At 37.1% G+C, this 23,620-nt stretch overlaps 3 protein-coding genes across 3 annotated transcripts; all 3 read left to right on the top strand.

Moving 5' to 3' along the window:
* The first annotated feature begins 1,567 nt into the window (after positions 1-1,567).
* On the top strand, positions 1,568-2,047 carry LOC141690659 (uncharacterized). The gene has a single exon (XM_074495439.1). The coding sequence runs from the start codon at positions 1,568-1,570 to the stop codon at positions 2,045-2,047; it is 480 nt and encodes a 159-aa protein (XP_074351540.1).
* Positions 2,048-11,494: 9,447 nt separating this feature from the next.
* Positions 11,495-12,127, top strand: LOC141690652 (uncharacterized). The gene has a single exon (XM_074495434.1). It carries the CDS (start codon positions 11,495-11,497, stop codon positions 12,125-12,127), a length of 633 nt encoding a protein of 210 aa, XP_074351535.1.
* Positions 12,128-19,303: 7,176 nt separating this feature from the next.
* LOC141705977 (chloroplast envelope quinone oxidoreductase homolog) lies at positions 19,304-23,376 on the top strand. Its single transcript, XM_074508831.1, has 4 exons — positions 19,304-20,541; positions 20,867-21,008; positions 22,011-22,102; positions 22,478-23,376. Exons 1-4 carry the CDS (start codon positions 20,182-20,184, stop codon positions 23,168-23,170), a joined length of 1,287 nt encoding a protein of 428 aa, XP_074364932.1. The 5' UTR covers positions 19,304-20,181; the 3' UTR covers positions 23,171-23,376.
* The last annotated feature ends 244 nt before the right edge of the window (positions 23,377-23,620 follow it).

Below are 23,620 nucleotides of genomic sequence, written 5' to 3'. Positions count from 1 at the left end.
TGTTTTATTGAAGCATATGATGAACTGTTGTACCCTATTATTCACTTGCTGAGCATTTTGCTCATAATATTATTATTGATTTTATCCCTTCAGTGAAACCCGAAGATGGTTCGTCTCAAGCAAACCGCGCGTAAGACTTCTGGGGACTCGGGGTATGCCTACCGTCAGATGTTGGAGCAGGTAGGGAACTAGTAGTTCCCTAAGGGTTGTAAACCTTGGGTTTAAAACTTAAGTAGTAATTTGGCTTTAGATATTTTTGGTCTGTAATAATTAAGATGTTAGATGTTGTTAAAACTCATTCCTGTGGATTCGGGGATTGTGGTTAAGGGTTGTAGCTCTAATATTCTATCTTTTGTAGTTCTTACTGTTTAATCTATATTATGCATATTTGTGCTAGTTAGTATTGTGGGTTCATCACAGTTTGGTATCAGAGCCACATGTTTGAGTCACTGAACAATATAGGATAAATGGATATAAGATAGGAATTTAGAGAATAGGATGAACTTAGATCATTTGGGTTTTTGGGGCGTTAGAATTTATAGGTTTTCTGACCCTTTTATTTATAACCGCGTATATAGAACTAATTGTCAGGCATCATCCTCATCGACTCCCAGATTCCCTTCTACTGTGCCATTCTCCCTATACGAGCATATGGTAATTATGGTTGATAGACTGGAAGGCGAAAACGCGAATCTTCAGCGTAGGGTGGACCAGTTGTACCACGAGAACTTTGATGATGAGCCCAACCGACCCCGACTGATAACCAGACTTGAGGAGATCATCCGAATGGCTGAGGACCGATTGGCATTGATGATTCCACACCATGAGAGAGAGAGAGTTAGATTGCTCTTACCGCCACTGCTGACGAGCTCTGCCGAGTGATTAGCCGTCTTTGTGCCCCTGTTCCCCCACCACCATCCTCTTAGACTATTATATAGTCTACCTATCCCCAACATTGTTGTTGAATATTACTTTGATTTCCATTTGTACCTTGTACCCGGATTGTTTCGGGAAGACTTTGTTTGCACTTTATTTCCTGTTTGTACTCTATTTCGCACTTTTCATTCGAAATAATGTTAAATTCGCACTTTGATTATCTCTATGATATTGCCATCTCATTACCATGCTATATACCTGCTTAGATAAAAATTGTTGATTAAATTATGTGGACCTCTTTAAAACTTGATCATGTCTAATCTTTTCCTAAGATATCTTTTGAATAAAATCTCAGTGCTTAATATTTACCCTTACTATAACTTGTCTATGCAAATATTGAACTGTGAATAAACCTTTCTTGTCTATATTCAGAATCATGCCTCCACGTAGAGCCCGCAACACCAACACCCGTGATCATGAAGATCCACCACCCAACTTGGCTCAACTTATGCAAATACTTCACCAATAATTTGTTACCCTTGCTCAACAACAACAACTTCTTCAGCAACAACTTCAACAACCACCTCTACCACCACCAACCCGTACAACTTTCAAATCGTTCCAAGCTTTGAAACCACTAGAGTTTTGTGGAACTCAAGACCCTGTAGAAGCTCAATCTTGGCTTAAAGAGATGGAGAAAGCTTTCACGCTAGCTGTTGTTAGGGAGGAAACGAAGGTCGATTATGCGTCTTATTTTCTGAAAGCTGAAGCGAACTATTGGTGGGAGTCAGCCCGTGCTCTAGAAGAGGAAGAAGTTATTTCTTGGGATAGATTCAAGAAGATTTTCTTAGACAAGCATTTCCCGAGGTATATGCAGACTCAAATGGAATTGAAGTTCTTTGAATTGAAGCAAGAAGGAATGACTGTGGGAGAGTACGAGAAGAAATTCACCGAATTGGCTAGGTTTGTTGGAGATTACGTGGACACGGATGAGAAGAGAGCGAAGAGATTTCAACAAGGATTGAAGCCTTGGCTACGAAGCAGAGCGGATGCTTTTGAATTGGACACATATACTGAAGTGGTCCAAAAGGAAATGGTGATCGAAGGAGAAAGTGACCAAAACTCGAAGGAGAAAGAGAGTAAGAAAAGAAAGTTTGGAAGTAGTGGATAAGGATCGGCTCAAGGAAGCCAAAATGAAAAGAATTTTAAGAAGTTTGGATTCTAGAACCAAGGAGGACCCCGAAGCTTTAAGAAAGGTGATAATAAGAGTCAGAGGAATGGAATTCAATGGCAGAAATTCCCGCAAGCAACAAATCCAGAGTGTAAATTCTGTAACAAGAGACACACGGGTAACTGCAATAAGGCTGACATCGTCTGTTACAAGTGCAATATGAAAGGCCATTATGCGAATGACTGCCGAAACCCGAAGCCTTCTGTTATATGCTTTAAGTGTGGAAAGACTGGTCACATGTCGAGGGATTGTAAGGCCCCCGAAAATAACAAGTTGATGTAATTGACGGCCGCTCCTTTCAATCAAGCAATGCCATCTTCTGTCCCAGTTCTTCAACTTCCTTCAAATCAACCTTCTGAATCTGTAACTCCAGTGTTTCCTCCCTCCTATCCTACTCAGGCCCAGACATTCAACATGAACATCAAGGATACTGTTCAGAGTTCTGAAGTTATGGCAGGTGCGCTTTCTGTCAACAACATCAATGCTAAAGTGCTATTTGATTCCGAAGCTACTAGATCTTTTATATCTGAATCTTTTATTGGCAAGTTGAATTATAAAATTGAACTGTTAGTTGAACCCTAATCTATCATTCTGGCTAATCAAGAGTGAGTATATGTTAAAGGTGTTTGCCCTTGGTGTAGAGTAGAGATTTCAGGCTATAATTTCCCTGCTTCTCCCATACCTTTTCAACTAGGAGAATTTGATGTTATATTAGGAATGGATTGGTTAGCAGAGCATGGTGCTCAGATAGATTGCAAGAAGAAGAAAGTGATTCTTAAGACCCCTCAAGGAAAGAAAGTAGAGTTTAAAGGACAGAAACAAGTTAAAGCATTTCTGATAATGATTCAAGCTAAAAGATTGTAAAGACAAGGGTGTGAAGATTATTTGGCTCATGTAATTGATAGATCTAAGGAGACGCCGAATATAGGAAGTATTCCGATAGTTAGTGAATTTCCCGATGTATTTCTGGACGAACTTCCAGGATTTCCGCCTGACCGTCAAATCGAATTTTCTATCGACTTAGCGCCCGGCGTGGAACCTGTATCGAAGGCACCTTATCGTATGGCACCAGCAGAAATGAAGGAATTGGCCAAGAAACTACAAGAATTATTGGAGAAAGGAGTTATAAGGCCGAGTATATCTCTATGGGGTGCTCCAGTTTTGTTTGTGAAAAAGAAGGACGAAAGTATGAGATTGTGCATTGACTATAGAGAGTTGAACAAATTGACCATCAAGAATAGGTACCCATTACCTCGTATTGATGACTTGTTTGATCAACTTAAAGGAGTGACTTATTTATCAAAGATTGACTTGCGATCCGGATAACATCAGTTGAAGATTAAGCCGGAAGACATACCAAAGACTGCTTTTAGAACTAGATACGGACATTACGAGTTTCTAGTTATGGCATTCGGATTGACAAATGCGCCAGCCGCCTTTATGGATTTGATGAATCGAGTATTCAAGGAGCATTTGGATTAGTTTGTCATTGTGTTCATTGACGACATTCTAATATATTCGAAGACCGAGGAAGATCATGTTGAACACTTGAGAATTGCTTTGGAGACCTTAAGAAAAGAGAAGTTGTATGCAAAATTTTTGAAGTGTGAATTTTGGTTGTGAGAAGTTCAATTTCTAGGACACATTGTCAGTAGTGAAGGGATTCGAGTTGATGCAGCAAAGATAGAAGCTGTAATGAACTGGGAGAGGCCGAAGACCCCGACTAAAGTTAGAAGTTTCATGGGATTTGCTGGATATTATCAAAGATTTGTGAAGGATTTTTCTAAGATTGCGGTACCATTGACGAAGTTAACCCGAAAGAATGAGAAGTTTGAATGGACTGAGAAGTGTGAAAAGAGTTTTCAGGAATTGAAGCAGAAGTTAGTTACCGCTCCAGTATTATCCTTGCTAGATGATCAAGGAGACTTTATGATATTCAGTGATGCATCACACAAAGGATTGGGTTGTGTTTCAATGCAACACGGGAAGGTGATAGCCTACGCGTCAAGATAACTTAAGCCTCACGAACAAAGGTACCCAACTCACGACTTGGAACTGGCTGCAATTATATTTGCCTTGAAGCTGTGGATACATTATCTATATGGAGAGAAATGTGAGATATATACGGATCACAAGAGCCTGAGGTGCATTTTCACTCAGAAAGAATTAAACATGAGGCAACAAAGATGGTTGGAGTTGATTAAGGACTATGATTGAACAAACAATTATCATCCCGGGAAAGCGAACATTGTAGCAGATGCTTTAAGTCGCAAGGAGAGACTGAATATGTTGACTATGGCCCAAGAGTTATCAAAGGAATTTGAGAAGATGAAAATTGAAATTCGAGCTCCAAGTACACCAACTAAAATGATCTGTGCGATGACTTTTCAACCAGAGTTGTTAGAAAGGATTATGAATTGTCAAAAAGAAGTGATAAATCAAAGAATGAACGAGTTGACCGGAGAAGAGATTTGTACTCAAAAAGACAACCAAGGAATTTTAAGATTCTCATCAAGGATTTGGATACCGAATGTGGAGGAATTGAAGAATGAGATTTTGAAGGATGCTCACAACTCAGAATTCTCTATTCACCCAGGAAGTACAAAAATGTACCAAGATTTGAAACAGAATTTTGGTGGCCAGACATGAAGAAAGAGATTGCACAATGGATTAGTAAGTGTTACACGTGTCAAAGGGTAAAAGCCGAACATCAGAGACCAAGTGGACTAATTCAACCCTTAGAAATACCAGAATGGAAATGGGAGCATATCGCAATGGATTTTATAGTTGGATTACCTAGGACCAGATCTAACCATGATGCTATTTGGGTAATAATCGATCGATTTACTAAGTCAGCTCATTTTCTACCGATTAACGAGAGATTCTCGATGGACAAGTTGGTTCATATGCACCTAAAGGAAATTGTCACTCGTCATGGAGTTCCAGTGTCTATTGTGTCAGATAGAGACCCCCGTTTCAACTCTAGATTTTGGAAGCAATTTCAAGAACATTTAGGAACTTAACTCAAAATGAGTACTGCCTATCACCCGCAAACAGATGGACAAAGTGAGCGTACGATTGAAACCATAGAAGACATGTTGAGATCTTGTGCCTTAGACTTTAAAGAAAATTGGGACGATCACCTACCTTTAGTGGAGTTTTCATATAACAATAGCTATCATGCCAGTATTGGAATACCTCCGTACGAAGCCCTCTATGGAAGAAAGTGTAGATCGCCGATATGTTGGGACGAAGTTGGAGAACAAAAAATAGTTGGCCCTGAATTAATTCAACAGACGAAAGAAGCGGAAGATGTGATTCAGAATCAATTGATCGCGACTCAAGATAGATAAAGGAAATATGCTGACCCACATAGAAAGAATGTAGAATAAAAAATAGGAGAAGCTATCCTGTTGAAGGTGTCGCCCTGGAAAGGGATCACTAGATTTGGCAAAAAGGGAAAATTTAGTCCAAGATTTGTCGGACCTTTTGAGATTTTGGGTAAAGTTGGAAAAGTGGCATACGAGTTGGCCTTACCGCCTCAAATGCAGCACATCCACAAAATATTTCATGTAACATTGCTTAAGAAGTTCAACCCCGACACCAAATGTATCATAGAGAATGAACCAGTGGAGATTGAGCCAGATTTGTCTTATGTCGAGCAACCAGTTAGCATTCTAGATATAAAGGATAAAATGTTAAGGAATAAGATAGTTCCTTTAGTTAAAGTTTTGTGGAAAAATCTCAAAGTTGAAGAGTCAATATGGGAATTAGAAAGTGATATGTTAGATAAGTATCCTCATCTGTTTGCTTAGATTCTGGGGACAGAATCCTTTAAGGGGGAAGGTTGTAACGTCTGTAAATATTATGATATTATAAAATCTATGATGTGGCATTACTGTGCATTATTGTGAGTACATAAGTTTCTAAATATTGCTTTCCAGTGATTATGTGAATTAAGTAAATAGGAATATATTTTCTTCTGTGACGATTCGAATCTTCGTACAAATATTTAGATATGGAAATTCTGTGCTTAGACGATTAGATAAATTGTTATAATGCTAGATTATATTTTAAAACTTTATTGCATTAAAATCTAATTAAATTGTATTTTTATGTGGCTTTTTATAGAAGTATTATTCTAAAGAAAATTCTTTTAAAAATTATTATTATTCAAATTTCTTGAAAATACTCTTATAAAACTTCTAAAATCTTAAAGTAATTTTTAATATAATTTTTGTGATTTATGGAATTGTATTTTATTTATTAAAATTCATTCTTTTTAAGCATATTTTAATTCTAGAAAAATGATTATTAGATTACTAATGTACCCTTGCATGCAAAATCCCTTATAATAGAGACCTAGGATAGGACCGTCATTTTCAACCTCACTAACTCACTTTAACCAAGCAAAGTACTCATCTACCCTTACATGCAAAATTGATTAAGCTTGTAGGAAGGGCATAGAGGTCATTTCTCAATTCCACTACCACTTTAATAAATCAAAAACCAAAAACACAAGCTTACTCTCTCATTTTTGCACACACACTTCACTCTCTCCCCTCTCCTTTCTCTCCATTCGGCCGAAGCCACCCCCTCCCCCTTTTCTTTCATTTTTTTTCTCAAATACTTTGATCAAGGAGCTAACTCACTCATATTCCCACATTTATACTTGGAAAATTTGGATAATAAAAGGTATGTTTTATTATGTGTTGATGTGTTCTTGTAGCCAAGATTTAGGCCTTGAATTTTAATGAATTTAAGGACTAAAATTATAAGGGCTTAAAGATATGGACTTGATATGGTCTTGGAGAAGTATTTTTACTTCAACTTTCTAAGTCATAATCTTGTTCATAGCATTTGACAATGATTTATTAAAAGAGCCGAATGTACATGGATTGTTCTTTAGAAATTTCTTTGAAAATGACTTTGCATGTTGCTTATAAAATGTTTTTGCTTCTAAAAATGATAAATTATAATGGTTAAAATCTTGAATGATATGTAGTTTTTCAAGTATATTAAGTTTTAATACTTGAATATTAGTTATAGCCCTTGCATGATGAAATTAACCCTTGCATGTTGATTTACAAGTGATTTTAGACTAGGAAACCATACTTGCTTGCTATGAGCTTTGATACTTGATTTTTATGAGGTGCATACCACGAATTATGTGTTAAATTGATAGTTTAAATATGTCATGATTAAAATAGATTAAAATCAGTAGGTATCAAGTGCTTAACCTAAGTGTATAATTCGAATTATGCTTATAACTTAGAGATATGAAGTTGTCTAGCTAGTTGCCTCTCTTGACCCCTTGATCATTGGTAATAATGGTAAATAAAATGAAAATAAAACTTGTGTACTATAGGTCAGTAGGTGTTAGTATGATATTAGGCTTGGCTGTTGGTTTGTTCATTAGTTTTGGTGGTCAAGAAGGGAGTTAAGGTGGAAGGGATGCATTAGTCCTATTTGGACAGAATTTAGCACAAGAAGTTTAGGTCATTTTAGGTATGCATTGGTGAGGCCTTGTTAGACCCAAGTTCAGTGGAGTTAGGACTTGGTATGTACTTGAGCCCAGAAGCTTTAGATTGGATAAAATCATGCATTTGGTCAGGTGCACAAGCACAAAACCGAGAGGAACTCAGAACAGTGCAGATTTGGTACAAGTTCATATTTGACCCATTATAGCCATGTTTTAGGATAGAAATTCATTGGGACGTGGTTTATAATAGTATAATGAAGTCTTAGGAAGCTTAACAAGTCATTAAAATAAATAATTAAACAATTTAAGTGAGTTTTAAGTTGGTAAAAACATGGCAAATTGGTAAGTAGGGAAGGCAGATTTGTGTCAACTTCTACTTAAGGCCTAGGGAGGCCTGAGTGAGGTTTTTGAGTCATTCCAACTTTGAGAGTTATTTTACAGTCTTAGAAACCTCCGAGAGTTGGTTTGGAGTGAAGGCCCAAGGTGGAGATACCCCATTTCCATCAAAACACCCGAGAGTCACCAGAAGAGTTGCATTCGGAAGCCTATGAGGAGTGCATTGTGTTTAAGTGCTTTATGAGTGAGGCCTTGTTGTTAATTCAAGTTTGGGAGTTGCATTATGTCATAAGAGTCTGTAGAAATCATAATTAAGTGAAGAACTAAGGTAGAAATTTATATTTGTGCCGAGGCACACAAGTGGTGTCAAGGCGTGCATCCGGGAAGAGTTTAGAGTATGCATTAGTTTTATGAGTCATTGTGAGTGAGGCCTAAGCGTGCCTTACTATTTTTGGGATAAGTTGAGGCCTGTAAAAGAAGAGTAATAGCATTAATCATAATTTTTGTGTGTTACTTGGTCATGTGCATAAGAATATGAAATAGTGTATAGAGTGTAAGTATGTACTATTAACTAAATGTTATATTGCCATGATTATGTGTTATGTGATTTCTTTGAAGCATATGCTACTTGTATCTAAATAAGCCTGCATATATAGATGTGTATATATATATATTTGCATATGTAATTATACGCGGAGGGGTAGTTAGCAAGTGTTATTGATAAGAGTACCATTATTGTAGGTTCAAGTAGGAGGCCAGGAAAGGAGCCCATAGACGATTCCATTCAAGTACTCAATAAGCGTAGTTCAGGCAAGTGAACTCTCAACTTATCTTTATAATTCCATTTATTATGATTGAATACCCTGTGAATGCTTGACTATCGTTTAATAATATTGATTAGTCTCTGACATCACTCAATGATTGGATCTTGAACTTAGTTAATCACTTCCATACTTGAATTGACCCCCTTTTCATCACATATTACCTCGTATCCCTGTAAATACCTTACAAATAGTTCCTTAATATATATCCAGTGAAACCTAAAACCCTCATACATTATATTCATTTCCTTTGGAAACCCAAACACTAATATCATTCTCTCATTTGAACTTTGTCAATACCAACCCTTGTTATATTGTCCTTGATGAAGAACCCTTTTAATTTGAAATGAGTTATTAAAAAGGAATTGAATGATATGATGAGACTGAGGCGCCAGTCACTATTATAGTTTTAAAACCTCAGTAGCGGGGAGCCTGATGGTTTTATATGGCCAATGTGTGCCGAGGATCCACAATAGTAGTGAATCACTTGTTATGTGGTTCAGATCTTTGATGTGGGCTGATCACCCCTCCTTGCTCATAGCGCTGTGTGATTTCAATTCCATTCACTTATTAAAATCTTGAACTTTTACTTGAAATTTCATATTGTTGATTTACCTTATGTTATTGTTTTATTGAAGCATATGATGAACTGTTGTACCCTATTATTCACTTGCTGAGCGTTTTGCTCATTAATATTATTATTGAAGTTATCCCTTCAGTGAAACCCAAAGATGGTTCGTCTTAAGCAAACCGCGCGTAAGACTTCTGGGGACTCGGGGTATGCCTACCGTCATATGTTGGAGTAGGCAGGGAACTAGTAGTTCCCTAAGGGTTGTAGACCTTGGGTTTAAAACTTGTGTAGTAATTTGGCTTTAGATATTTTCGGTCTGTAATAATTAAGATGTTAGATGTTGTTAAAACTCATTCCTGTGGATTCGAGGATTGTGGTTAAGGGTTGTAGCTCTAATATTCTATCTTTTGTAGTTCTTACTGGTTAATCTATATTATGCATATTTCTGCTAGTTAGTATTATGGGTCCGTCAAAACCTTGGTAATTAGTGTTCGTCCGTTATGCTGAAAAATCGGACGAACGTTGGGGAGAAGAAGGGCGTTTTTATCCTCTGTGCTTTTACAACAGTAGGCCCACTTGTCAATGGGTCTTCGATCGTTGATCCTTAAGTCCATAAATTTTGAGTTACGTGGGTCTTTGATCGTTGGGCCTGTGATTTTTTTTGTCTGATCACCACGAAGAATGACGAAGAAGAATCTCAAAGATTTGGTTGTTAATATAACCAAGAACTATTAAACGCAAAATAAATTGCATTATATCTTCAGGAGCAGAGGAAATCTGATAATTTTTTTTGTCTGATAGGAAGGTTGAAGAAGCTCAAAAATTTAGTCGTTAATCTGACAGAAAACTATTAACAGCAAAACAAATTGTATCTCATATTTGCATGGTTTTCAAAGTGTTATTAATGATTGTTATTTGAATGAGATTGATTTAGAAGGGGGGAAATTTACATGGGAATGAAGTAAGGGTTCTCCTAATTGGGTTCGTGAACGTTTAGACAGAGATTTTGGTACCCAATCATGGTGCAGTTTGTTTCCATTGTGCAAATTGTCAGTGGTTCATACTGTGGTTTCGGATCATAAGGCAATTCATCTGGAGCTCTGTAATGTGGTATTCAGATTTAGGTTCGAGAATAATTGGCTCAAAGAACCAAGTTTCAAGGCTGATGTGACATTACTCAAAAACACTTCCTGCTTCTCATTTGCTTCCAAATCTTATATCAGTCACAATGTTAATGGCTAAATGGGGTCGTAATTCCTTTCATAAGTTTCGTGATAAGGTTAAGGAACATAAACGGGTTCTTGATACTTTGGTTAACAGAACAGATGATGTCGGTGTAGCTCAATATTTTGAGGAGAAGGAGAAATTGCATGAGTTATTGTTACATGAAGAACTTTATTGGAAACAGCATGCCAAAGTGTTTTGGCTAGATGAAGGGGACTCTAATTCTAAATTTTTTTTATGCTCAGGCTTCATCGAGGAGGAAGGTAAATCATATTTCGTATTTGATAGATGAAGAGGGAGTCATTGTAGATGATCAAGAGGGAATATGTAGACTAGTAAAGGAGTACTACCGAGATGTTTTTTCCAATCCTGAGGGAGTTGAGGTCGAGGATATTACTGGTGGTGTTCTGTGTGTTAGTGAAGCTCAAAATGTAACATTAGTGGCTAAGTTAACATTTGAGGAGTTTGATGTTGCAGTGAAACAGATGCACCCTGACAAAGCATCTGGGCCCGATGGGCTCAATCCCGCATTTTTTCAACAGTTTTGGAGCTTACTTGGGAGGGATGTGTTTATGTGCTGCAAAAGTTGGCTTCTAGATTGCTCGTTTCCAGTTGATCTAAATGATACTAATCTGGTTCTAATTCCGAAGAAGAATGTTGTGGAAAGTTTGTCGGACCTTCGACCCATAGCACTATGCAATGTACTTTACAAGATTCTGGAAAAAGTTATTGCAAATTATTTGAAGGAATTTCTTCCAATATTTATTGGTGAGAACCAATCTGCTTTTTTCCCAGGGAGAAGTATTACTGACAATGTTCTTGTAGCTTTCGAGACGATTCATTTTATGAAGCAAAAAAAAATTGGTTCTGATGGAGAGGTGGCATTGAAATTTGACATAAGTAAGGCTTATGCTTGAGTCAATTGGAAATATTTACAGCAGAGGTTGTATAAAATGGGGTTTGCTGAAAAATTCATAAGATGGATCATGCTTTGTGTTACAACAGTTCAGTATTCAGTTTGTTTTAATAGCATAAATGTTGGGCCTATTTATCCGAAATGGGGGCTTAGGAAGGGGGGCCTAGTATCTCCCTATCTCTTTTTGTTTTGCGTGGAGGGTTTGTCTGAAGCGATCAGGAATGCTGCTGATGAGAATACAATTAGTGGATGTAAAGTAAGTCAGAATGCACCAAGCATAACTCAGCTTTTATTTGTGGATGTCAGTCTTTTGTTCTTCAAAGCTTCTAGGGAAGAGTCTCTGGTTGTTAAATCTATCCTGAATTTATATGAGAAGTATAATGGTCAAGCTATAAATTTTCAAACTTCGGGCATATTTTTCAGTGCGAATGTTCGTCGTGATAAGCAACAGGAAATATCAGCGCTGCTAGGTGTTCACAATAATCTTCAGGAAGGTAAATATCTTGGCTTGCCTTCTTTAATTGGAAGATCAAAAAAATCAGTTTTTAATTTCTTGAAGGATCGTGTTTGGAAGAGAATCCAGAGACGGGGAAACAAGCTGCTATCGAAGGGTGGTAAGACAATACTTATAAAGAATGTAGCTCAGGCCATTCCATCTTATTGGGATTAAGTGGTTGGCGTGGGATATAATGGGGATGGAAAAAGAAAAGGTGGTCTTGGATTCCAAAACTTACATGGTTTAATTTAGCACTTCTAGGTAAACACTGCTGGAAATTTATTACGAATCCAGAGTCTCTAGTTGCTCGCGTTTTCAAACCTCGCTATTTTTTAGATAACCGTTTACCGCAGGCTACTCACAATGGTGGCTGTAGTTATATTTGGTCAGGTATTTGGGAGGCGAAAGAAGCATTCTGTAAAGGGTTTAGATGGGTATTGGGGGATAGTAAGTTGATTAACATCCATACTGATCCGTGGCTTAGAGGAAAGAATGATTTTTGTGTTAAGAGAAATCAGTTAAACAACACTAGCAACGACAAGGTTTGTCAGTTTATCCGTTCTGATATTAAAGAGTGGGACAACAAAAAAATTAGACAAACATTTGGAAGTTCTGATGTGGCTGCAATTCTAGAAACTCGGATTCCTCAGATTACCGTAGTTGAAAGATTTTCTTGGGTCCGAACAAAGGATGGTAAATTCTCTATCAAGAGCGGATATCATTATTGGCAAATGACAAATAATAATGTTGTTGCTCAGGTGTTAAGTGGCATTTATGTCCACTTAGAATGCTCTATAAAGGCTTGAATTGGTGTTTTGTACTCAAGTTAATTGTGTTTTTGATGTGTTTTTGTAGTGTTTTGCATTTCAGGAATAAATAAAGAATCAGGAGATTTAGCATTGTTTTGGTGCTAAATTGGTGCTAGGGATGTGTCAAAAATGGAAGCTCGTGGATCGCCAACTCAAACCAGCAAGAAAAACAAGTCAAAATTTTATCGAGAAGGACGGCGCGCCCGCGCTGAAGTAGCGCGCGACCGCGCCCAAAGAGCAGAAACTCAGCGCGCCCGCGCCAAGGTAGCGCGCGTCCGCGCTGAGTCCCTGTAGTCGAAAAAAAATAGCAGATTAAAGAAGAAATTCAGGAATTTAAAGACCAAATCAATTCCTACCCAAATTTTACTCTTCCATATCCTATATTTCCCTCTCCAAATCAATTTCCATCACCCTATTACTCCCATTATTCCCACAATCAATTCCCACTTCTTTTCCATAATTGATTCTCTCCCAATCTCCTATATATATACACACACCTGTACACAAACTTCTCCATCACTTCTCAAATTCTCAAACACACAAATCTCTCTTACAAACTTCTATTCTCTCAAGCTTATTCAATCTCAGTGGCACCCAAAAGACAACGAACCCAAGTTAGCAGCAGCACCACTGATTCTTCGAGTGTGGGTGGTGTGAGGCAGATGTTTTCAACGCCTGAGGCTGAGGCGGAGTATACGAGGTTACTTTCGAAGCCTATAGCCAAGGAGCATGGTTTTCTGCCATCAGGGAAAGATGGTAAGTTGTTGGAGATGATCTTGAAGATGGGTTGGGTTGCTTTTTGCGAGACACCCGCGGCTGTTCCCTTGAGTGTGGTTCGAGAGTTCTACGTGAATGCTAAGACGGAGAAGAACGGTTTCACTGTGGTGAGGGGGATGACGGTGGACTATAGTGCTGAGGCAATTCGGAGGGCGATTGAGTAGCCCGAGAGAAGGCCGGAGCAGGAGAACTGAAACGAGAAGACGGGGGATAGTTTTGAATTGAATTTGATTGTTGTTACCCTGTGTGTGCCTAAGACTCACTAGAAGTTCAAGAAGGGCACGAACGAGTATGCCACTTTCCCCGCCTCATCCATGAACTGGTTTGCACTTGCTTGGAATTCTTTTATTCGTGCCAATATCGTGCCATCTTCTCACGTACATGATGTTACTGTGGAGCGTACACGTTTGTTGTGGGAAATTCTTCAGGGAGACTATGTGGATCTTGGGATGGTGATTCATCAGGGCAAATTGAGGTTTCTGCGAGGCAATACTACGAGTTCTATACCCTATACATCCATTATGACGAAGCTATGTGTGGCGGTTGGAGTTCATTGGCCCGCGCACGAGTAGTTGCGGCTTCTTAGTACCGCGATTGATAGTTCGACTTTGTTGAGTATGCAGGAGTGGTATGGTGGGAAGCCCGATCCTAAGGGGCTTGGATATTCTTATGACCATCTGTCAGGTGGAAGGCCATCTCTTCAGTCATATGCTGGTGGAACGACTCAGGCGAACAGAGCAGCTTGGAGAGCAGAGTTAGGTGACGAGGCCGGTCCGTCGCAGCAGCAACAGTAGGAGGATGCATAGGGCAGTGCTGGGATGAGTTCAGCGTAATATAGGCGCTTGTTGAGGAGTATGGATGCGATGCATGACATCCATAGTCGCTTTGCACAGGAGCTTACCCAGGCTTTGGGGACTGTATTCAGAGCCACCGGAGTTGATATTCAGTGGCCAATATTCGGTGAGGATTCTGTATATCCGCCTCCAGACACTCTGACACACCACCTCTTGAGGGTGATGACCCTGATTCTGAGTAGTTATGCCTGATTCCTTACAATTACCTTCACTGAGGACAGTGAATATTTTAAGTTTGGGTGTAGTAGTTAAGAATTATATGTTTTATGTGAGTCGCATATAGTTTGCATATTCATACTAGTTTAGTTCATATAGTTGCATATTTTCCATGTGGTAGTTTTTTTTGTAGTTTTTTTATTTTGTATGATAGTTTGTTCATATAGTTCATGCATTTGCATTTTAACATGATCCCTTAGATGATTTTTCCGATTGATTTGTGATATTGATGCTAGTGTAATGATGTCGTGTTTAGTGATGTTAAGTCTGGTCGAGTTAATTTGCATGCTAGAGACAATTGTAATTTCACTAAGTCTTATAGGTAGCTTGAGGGCTAGATCTTGGTCATGATTTATTTGTTTGTCGAGGTTTAATCACTTGTTTATATTTAGAATTTAGGATATTCTCTTAATGATAAAATAACATGGGTATTTAAAAATTGGAGGAAAAGTTTGGATTTCATTGCTAGTTGTTGTGGCTAGGTGTTAAATGGCTAGTAGCCGGCTCATTTTATATGAGTATTCTAGGGTTGAATGAGATGGAGCGAAACACACTCGTTCAGAATTTATGTGAAGCAAAAAGAAAAGAAAAATATATGTGGTTATGCGTAATTGATCACGAGTGGGCTTTTTAGTACTTGAGTTATTAAGTTCTTAGGGGACTTTGTGCCTAGTGACCTAAGGCGTTTATAGTCTGGGATCCACTAACCTAACGCTCGCTACATGGGTATTATTGTATAAGTCTTTTGTGGACCTCACTTATTGCATGGTCAAATAAGCATATTTGTGTTATTTATGTGTTGTGAATAAAAGCATGAATCCATGAAAAAACTCCGATATAAGAATTGAAGTGTTGTAAATCATTTTGATTTTAGCTTTTATTTTATTTATAATCTTGTGATTGCCTTGGTGAGTAGTAAGTCATGATTATTGATCTAGTTGAGAGAGTATATATGTAAGCATTTGCACACACGCACGTTTTTGGCCTGTAAGTTGATTTGCGGGATTTGATTGATCCTTGTGCGAATAAATGCATTTGTTGAGATGTTGCTTGTTGATTGGTTTAGTTAATCTGCGGGGATCATTGCATTCATATTAGTTACATTCATGCATTTTCATTTCTTGTTCTTGGAGTCTATTTATGCTTGAGGACAAGCATTGGTTCAAGTTTTGGGGTGTGTTAAATGGCATTTATGTCCACTTAGAATGCTCTATAAAGGCTTGGATTGGTGTTTTGTACTCAAGTTAATATTTTTTTTGATGTGTTTTTGTAGTGTTTTGCATTTCAGGCATAAATAAAAGAATCAGGAGATTTAGCATTGTTTTGGTGCTAAATTGGTGCTAGGGATGTGTCACGGATGGAAGCTCGTGGATCGCCAACTCAAACCAGCAAGAAAAACAAGTCAAAATTTTATCCAGAAGGACGGAGCGCCCGCGCTGAAGTAGCGCACGACCGCGTCCAAAGAGCAGAAACTCAGCGCGCCCGCGCTGTTGAAGCGCGCGGCAGCGCCAGGTCGGGATGAAAGAATCCTGATTCTCTTTTGATTCTGATTGTTGAACTTTTACTCTGCATGGGCTGCTATATAAACATAACTTATGTTCATTTTTCATAACAAGACGTACCAGAGCTTAAGGAGAAGGCATAAGAAGACCGTATAGCACAATTCAACCAAGGCGAAGAGGATCTAGTTTATTCTTGTGATTCTTTGTTTTAAGTTATAACTTTGGATTCTAGTTTTCTTATTTGTTGAACCTATACTCTTGTGTAACGTACTTGGTTTTATTTATTCAGTATAAAGACTACATTTACTATACTATGTTTTCATTGGAACCCACGTTGATGATGAGTCCGATTATGGGCTAATCGTTATCGTGGGGTCTTATGGATTTCTTTAGTTAATTTGTTTCGATGCCTTAGTGTGTGGTGATAGTATGATATCCTAGTATTGGTTGTGCTTATTTGTCTTATGAGCGTCGCGAACTTATAAGATAGCGTGTTAATCTCTAATGAAGCGAAAATGAAGTTAGGGGTTTAGAACTTGCATGCTAGCATAGGTTCATGTATTTGATATGCATGATTCGTATTTAATTTTAATTATCTTACTTGTCCTATTTAATCATGATAGATAACTTGCGCATTAACCGTTATGTTGTCAAATTATATAGATATATAGGGTTTCAATATAATTGGTGTTATCTGATTAGTGTCATCACCATTGCATGCTAAGGTTAAGAACAAAAAGGCTATTGAATGAAGTAGTAATGAAGTTGGAATCCTATGTTTGTGTCATATAGTTAATCAATCATTTTCAAATCTCTTAGTTAATGTTCTTTAGTATAATCTCTTAGTTAATCGTAGTTATAAACAATCCCAATTTGTTAATCGTCCTAGCATTGAATAATAACCATAACATTGTTGCATAAGTATATTGATTAAAATTAACCTAAACCATTCTCTGTAGGAACGAAATAGAAATAATTATATATTACTTGTGATCGCGTATACTTGCGTGAATATTAGCGCGTGTTTTTATCCTAACAAGTTTTTGGCGCCGCTGCCCGGGACTCGGTGTTAATTTTTAGTTTATATGTTTGTCATCAGTGGTCGTTAAAGTTCATTGACTCGGACATTGTTACTTACTTATTTCCTTGTCGTGTTTTAGGTACTCTAGCGAGCGTGTATGCATACACGTTCTCGGACTCGTAAGAGAACTCTGGATCAAGCTGAGGAAAAAGTTGTAGTAGCTAAGGAAGTTTTTGAAGAAGTTCTTGTCAAAGAGAAAGTTGAAGAAGAAGAACTTGTTGTAATGGGAGAACCAGAAGCAAATCAGAAGGCTTTGATGGATTACTCTCAACCGAAGATTAATGATATTCAGTCTAGTATTGTTCGACCAGCCATCTCGGCTAATACCTTTGAGATCAAGTCGAGCACGATTCAGATGATACAGAACTCAGTTCAGTTTGGGAGTTCTCCAACGGAAGATCCCAACATGCACATCAGAGAAATTCCAATTTGTTAATCGTCTTAGCATTGAATAATAACCATAAAATTGTTCCATAAGTACATTGATTAAAATTAATCTAACCCAGTCTCTGTGGGAACGAACTAGAAATAAATATATATTACTTGCAATCGCGTATACTTGAGTGAATATTAGCGCGTGTTTTCGTCCTAACATCAGGTTCTACAGATTAATGGATGGCAACCGCTATGGAATTTAAATCTTCCGCATAAATTGAAGATTTTCTTATGGAGATTTGGTAGAAATACTATTCCAGTGAGAGAGCTACTCACGGGGAAAGGTGTTAATGTTCCTGTAATATGTCATATGTGTATTGCAGAAAGTGAAAGTATGGTCCATGTGTTCTTTGAGTGTAATTTTGCTATGCAATGTTAGCAGGAGAACATAATGATTTGGGATATGCATTTAGTGAAATCAGCTGCCTACTGACTCTTTCACAAGCTCGAGACCGAAAATCAGTGTACTCTTATCAAAGTAGCTATAGTTTTATGGGGGATTTGGCTAGCCATGAACAAGGTAGTATGGGAGAAGAAGCACATTACTCCAACACTAGATATGGAGTGGAGCTTGAGGCACATCTCGGATTGAAAGGTGGCAATGCAGAGGTTCTGTAAACCAAATGATGGAACAGATATCAGAAGTGGTGTATCTAAAGTGAACTGCTGGAAACCTCCTAAAGAAGGACAAATTATGTTGGGTATAATTCTAAATAGAACTAACACTACACGCAACAATGAGGCAGTTATATATATCACAATTAACAAAAATTAGCAATTAACCAAATAACGAAACAAAATCACGAAGGCAAAGAACAAGATATAAATCAATAACTGAAATTGACAAAGAAAGGACAGAACACTTAGCTCTATCAGAAGCCTTACCAAATCTGAAAGAACCAGAACAGCTGAGGTACCTAGACTTCAAGAAGTCTAGACTGTTCTTGAAGAGATTATTGCCCCACTTACGCTGTATTTGATTGCAGCAATATCGCTTCCAGGACACAACAGCTCAGAGTACTTTATCCTCAGATACGTAGCACTCAACAACGACATGTACCTCAGTTAGCCCAGAAAACCTATGCTATATTCTGTATGTTTGCAGAAGAGAAGAAGTAGCAGCTTGGGTTTTCACGATTCTGTGATTACAGTATCAGCCACACTATTCCATACGTTTTGTTTTATATATATATATATATATATATATATATGAATATATAACCCAAAACGTATCTGAATATATTACATTAATTAAAATAAATATTAAGACTTAAATTACAATTAATGAATATTTCCAGAAAGGTTATAGTCAGCCCATCAGGATTTGCATTTAGCATCAATGGATAATGCACTCAGCAAATCCATCAATGGATAATCCATATTGTGCATCAACGGATAATTCACATTGTGCATCAACGGATAATTCTATTAACGGATAATTTACATTGAACTTAACGGATAATCCAAATTCAGCTTAACCGGATAATCCACATTGAGCTTCAAATTCAATATTCACATTAAAACAATATAATAAGTTAGTAAATATTTTAAATGAAACATTTCAAACTACTAACTTCAACTCAATTTCTTTATGGATTACACTAAAAAAATGACTTAGATTCAAACATAAAAGTTTAATCCTCATAACAAGGAACAACTTCCAACAATTAGTTTTAGGAAATTACATTAAGAACATGTTTAAAACATGTCTCAAACTTTTAATTTTCTAACAAATTAAACTAAATGTGGATGCATCAGTGATCGAGGGTACAGATTCTTTCTCAATTGGAATGGTTATCGGGGATCACAGTGGTGTGTTTCTGGGTGGTAAAACTACGAGGATCACAGGTCGAATATCAGTGTTTGACGCTGAGGCTGTTGGTGTGAAAGAGGCATTATCGTGGCTCTATGAAAGACCTCCCGCGCAATACATAGTCGAGACAGACTCTCTGATGGTGGTCCAAGCGCTGTAGAGGAACCATGAGTATTTGTTGGAGGTAGGCAACATTATTGAAGCCTGCAGGTCGAGCATAGCTAGTCTGGGGAATGTTCAGGTTGTTTTTGTTAGAAAGCTCGGAAACCGAGTGGCTCATCTATTAGCTAGAGTGCCATGTTCCGTTAATAGCTACAATTTATTTGAATCTCCTCCTCATGTTTTGTTGGAGACGCTTGTGGATGATTTAAAGGTTGATTCATGGTATTGCTTTTTGTTTTCAAAAAAAAAAAACTTCAAATATTCTGGTGACAAAATTTTATTTAATTAACTTTTATAATAATATAAGTTGTAACAAATCAAAATGAAAGTAAAAATCCTAAATATAAGGGGCTGGGTAATTAAGGAAAGTGTCAAAATGCAGATTGAGGTATGTTTTGTACCGAAAGTTGCGAAAGAGAGAGAAGAGCGACACCACAAATATTCCCGCACAAAACGGGTTTGAATTATATATTTTGTGTTGAAACTTGAATTACTTGTCTATTACTTCTCTTCTGTATACCTACATTTTTCATAATATTTGTTCATAATAATCATACCAAATCATTGTCGTAATTAATCATGGCTGATGAGGAAACGGTGAAAAAAGAACATATAGAGGCTGTTGTGAATGAAGTTAAGAAGGATGAACACGTTAGGAAAGAAACCGCTGCTTCGGTGCTTGGAGAAATTAAAGAGCAGGATGAGAAAGAAGAGAACAAGGTAGAAGAAAATGAAGTAGAGGAAAAGAAAGAAGAGAATAAGGATGAAGAAAACAATGTAGAGGAAAAGAAAGAAGAAGAGAAGAATGTCGAGGAAACCAAAGAAGAAGCCAAAAAAGACGAAGAAAAGAACGAAGATGCCAAGGAACCCAAAAAGGAAGAAAAGCTAATGAAGGCGGTTGTATACACTTCATACGGTGGAGGTGCAAATGCTTTGAAGGTAAATCATTTACTTACATTTTTCATAATTTTGTCACCATAAAAGTTGGTGTTTTCAAGATTGGAGAATACCCTTCAGCCAAAAGATTCATCAAGAAGTTGTGGACATTATAACAATTTTCTAATATAATGCTGATCTCTACTAAGATTTGCGTATATGTTGCCATACTAAATGTGATTGGGTTTAGACGTAGTCTACATATAAATGTATGCTTCCAAAGGACAAATATATGATGCAGGATACAAATGAAATGTCAATTGTCATTAAGTTCAAAAGTCGGCAAGATCAGTTACTAACATGATGAGTTACTACCGTGCCTCTTCAGCATGTTGAGATTCCTGTACCTACTCCAAAGAAAGACGAGATTTTGATAAAAACACAAGCAGTATCCATTAATCCAGTTGATTTCAAAGTGCAAAATGGTACATTTCGCCCAATTTACCCAAAGTCATTCCCCTGCGTACCTTGTAAGTATAAACGCTTCTCTACTCTCTATTCATTTTCCTCAGTAAATTTTGTCAAAATCAATATATAGATGAAATGTTGAACTTTGAATTGATTTCAATTTCGTAGATTTCTCGATTTAGTACAATTATTTGCTAGAGTTAAGTAATCTTTCTTTTTAACATGTCATTAAGTTTATTTTGTCTGTCTGGATGGAGTGATAATATTTCTGTTAGTAGGTCTATTATTGGTCATTCTCAACATGTTCTGTTAGTAGGTCTATAATTAGTGGTTATTCTCAGCCTGTATGTTATTTCTCAACAAGTGCATCAACTTCAACCACAACAGTATCTTACTCTTATGTTATGTCACCAATAAGACCGCAAGCTATAGCAATAGCATCTAATTTTATTTGACTGATAGTTTTACCTTTTCATATAGGTTAGTATTAGATGTCACATTTTTAAGACTGATGCTTCCATCCGTTTTCATTTGTTTGTTCAGTACTATGCTGATGTAGTTGATCACAAGCCCACCTTTTATTTGTGTGTCCATCTGCAATATCTATTCAACTTACCTCGTAAATTTAATTTTCTGGATTGTGTTGGAAGTTCTAAGATATGCTATTGAACCCCTAGCTATTGAACTTGTATGTATGGCTGCCTGATTGACTAATATCCATTTAAATATGAGTTTTATAAACTTTTCTTGTTCGGAGTTTGCCTAATCTCTGCGTCATATGATGATTTTATTTATCTAATTTTATTCACCAACATTCTTCACTACTATGTCATGACAATGACCTATAGATTGCTAATACTACAGGTGACAATTGTCATATGATCATGGTCATAGTGTTTCTGAAACTGTGAGCGACTCAGAGTGTGACAGTCCCTCAGTACTAATTATTATGCATTTCTATATTATTTCAACTTAGGATAACAGCAATGATCTTCATTTAAACAGTTTTTTCTATAAGTATCAAATTTACGGGCTCAGGTATTTATTTATTTTTCGTTTGATAGCAAGTGATGTAGCAGGAGAGGTTGTTGAGGTTGGATCTGAGGTCAAAAACTTTAAAGCTGGCGACAAAGTTGTGGCAATGCTTAACACCTTTGTAAGACTTATATGAGTATCTTGTCTTGTTCTTTTTATTATGTTCATTTTGCTTGTTAGACTTGTTTCTAATTTTCTCTACACGTCATTTAAGTTGTCAAGAACAAATTTTATGAAGCAACAATTACCAAGGAACATTTGTTTATGGATTTTCATTTAACCTATTTTTTGACTCAAAGCTTGGAAATTTCGCCTGATCTTTTCTGAGAACCCAATCCTTTAGCTTAATGTATATCTGTGACTTGTATACAATTTACTGAATCAAGCTAAATTTTTTAAGTTATAACAAAATTGTTGAAATATTTGTAAAAAAAGCTGAAGCGTGTCCTTTTTCATAAATGATGCCTCTTCTTAGCATTTATGAATTACATGACAGGTAGGAGGTGGAATGGCTGAATATGTGGTAGCTAAGGAAAGCTTGACAGTTCAGAGGCCGCCTGAAATGACAGCTGCTGAAGCTGCCGGCATACCTGTTGCAGGTCTTGCAGCTTACCAGGCTCTGACTGTACATGCTGGAATCAAGCTCGATGGAAGTACTTCACAGAAAAATATTCTTGTCACGGCCGCTTCAGGAGGTGTTGGTCTTTTTGCAGTTCAGTTAGCGAAACTAGGAAACGCACACGTGACAGCTACTTGTGGTCAAAGAAACATAGAATTGCTTAAGAGTCTAGGCGCAGATGAGGTCATTGATTATAAAACACCAGAAGGAGCATCTTTAAAGAGCCCATCAGGTAAGAAATACGATGTTGTCATCCATTGTGCTCCAGCCATCACCTGGTCGACTTTTTCGCCCAATTTGACTTCCCACGGAAAAGTAATTGAATTAACTCCTGGACCCAAGGCATATTGGGCTTATGCTGTTAAGAAAGTTACCTTCTCTAAGAAACAGCTGGTGCCTATGTTCGTTTCCGCTAAAGGTGATAACTTAAGTTTTCTTGTTAATCTGATGAAACAAGGGAAGCTTAAGACAGTGATTGACTCAAGACATCCTTTTAGCAAAACAGAAGATGCTTGGACTAAGAGTGCTGAAGGCCATGCTACTGGAAAAGTAATCGTCGAATTCGAATAAAAAACAAATATATCTGTTCATGATTAACATGACGAGAGTAGTTGCAACACATATAATCTAGTGAATCGTTTGATATGTAAACTCCCATTTCTATATCTAATGTAGATATTGGCTAATGATGAAGAAGATGGTTTTCAATGTTATTTTACATGGAAATGTATGTTAAAAGGTTATTTGAAATGGTTGGGCTTTTGATATGCACATAAGCCAATGAAATCCTTATCAGCATCGTTTAGGTTGGTTGATATATGAGCCAGTATCTTAAAAAATTTAACTTATATAAGTTATTTAGGTGTTTAGATAATTTTATATATAAGTTAACTATAAATTGATAATTTTTTCTATAAATAGCTAAATCATAACTTATAAATTATAATTTATTTGAAACAAAATTAAAATATAAATTATAAAATTTTAACAAAAATTTTAATCCAAAATAATATTAAACTG

Source organism: Apium graveolens, chromosome 2 (assembly GCF_009905375.1).
Source record: "Apium graveolens cultivar Ventura chromosome 2, ASM990537v1, whole genome shotgun sequence".
Lineage (NCBI taxonomy): Eukaryota > Viridiplantae > Streptophyta > Magnoliopsida > Apiales > Apiaceae > Apium > Apium graveolens.
Note: the sequence above shows the minus strand (reverse complement) of the source record. Positions and strands in the feature narration are given on the sequence as shown.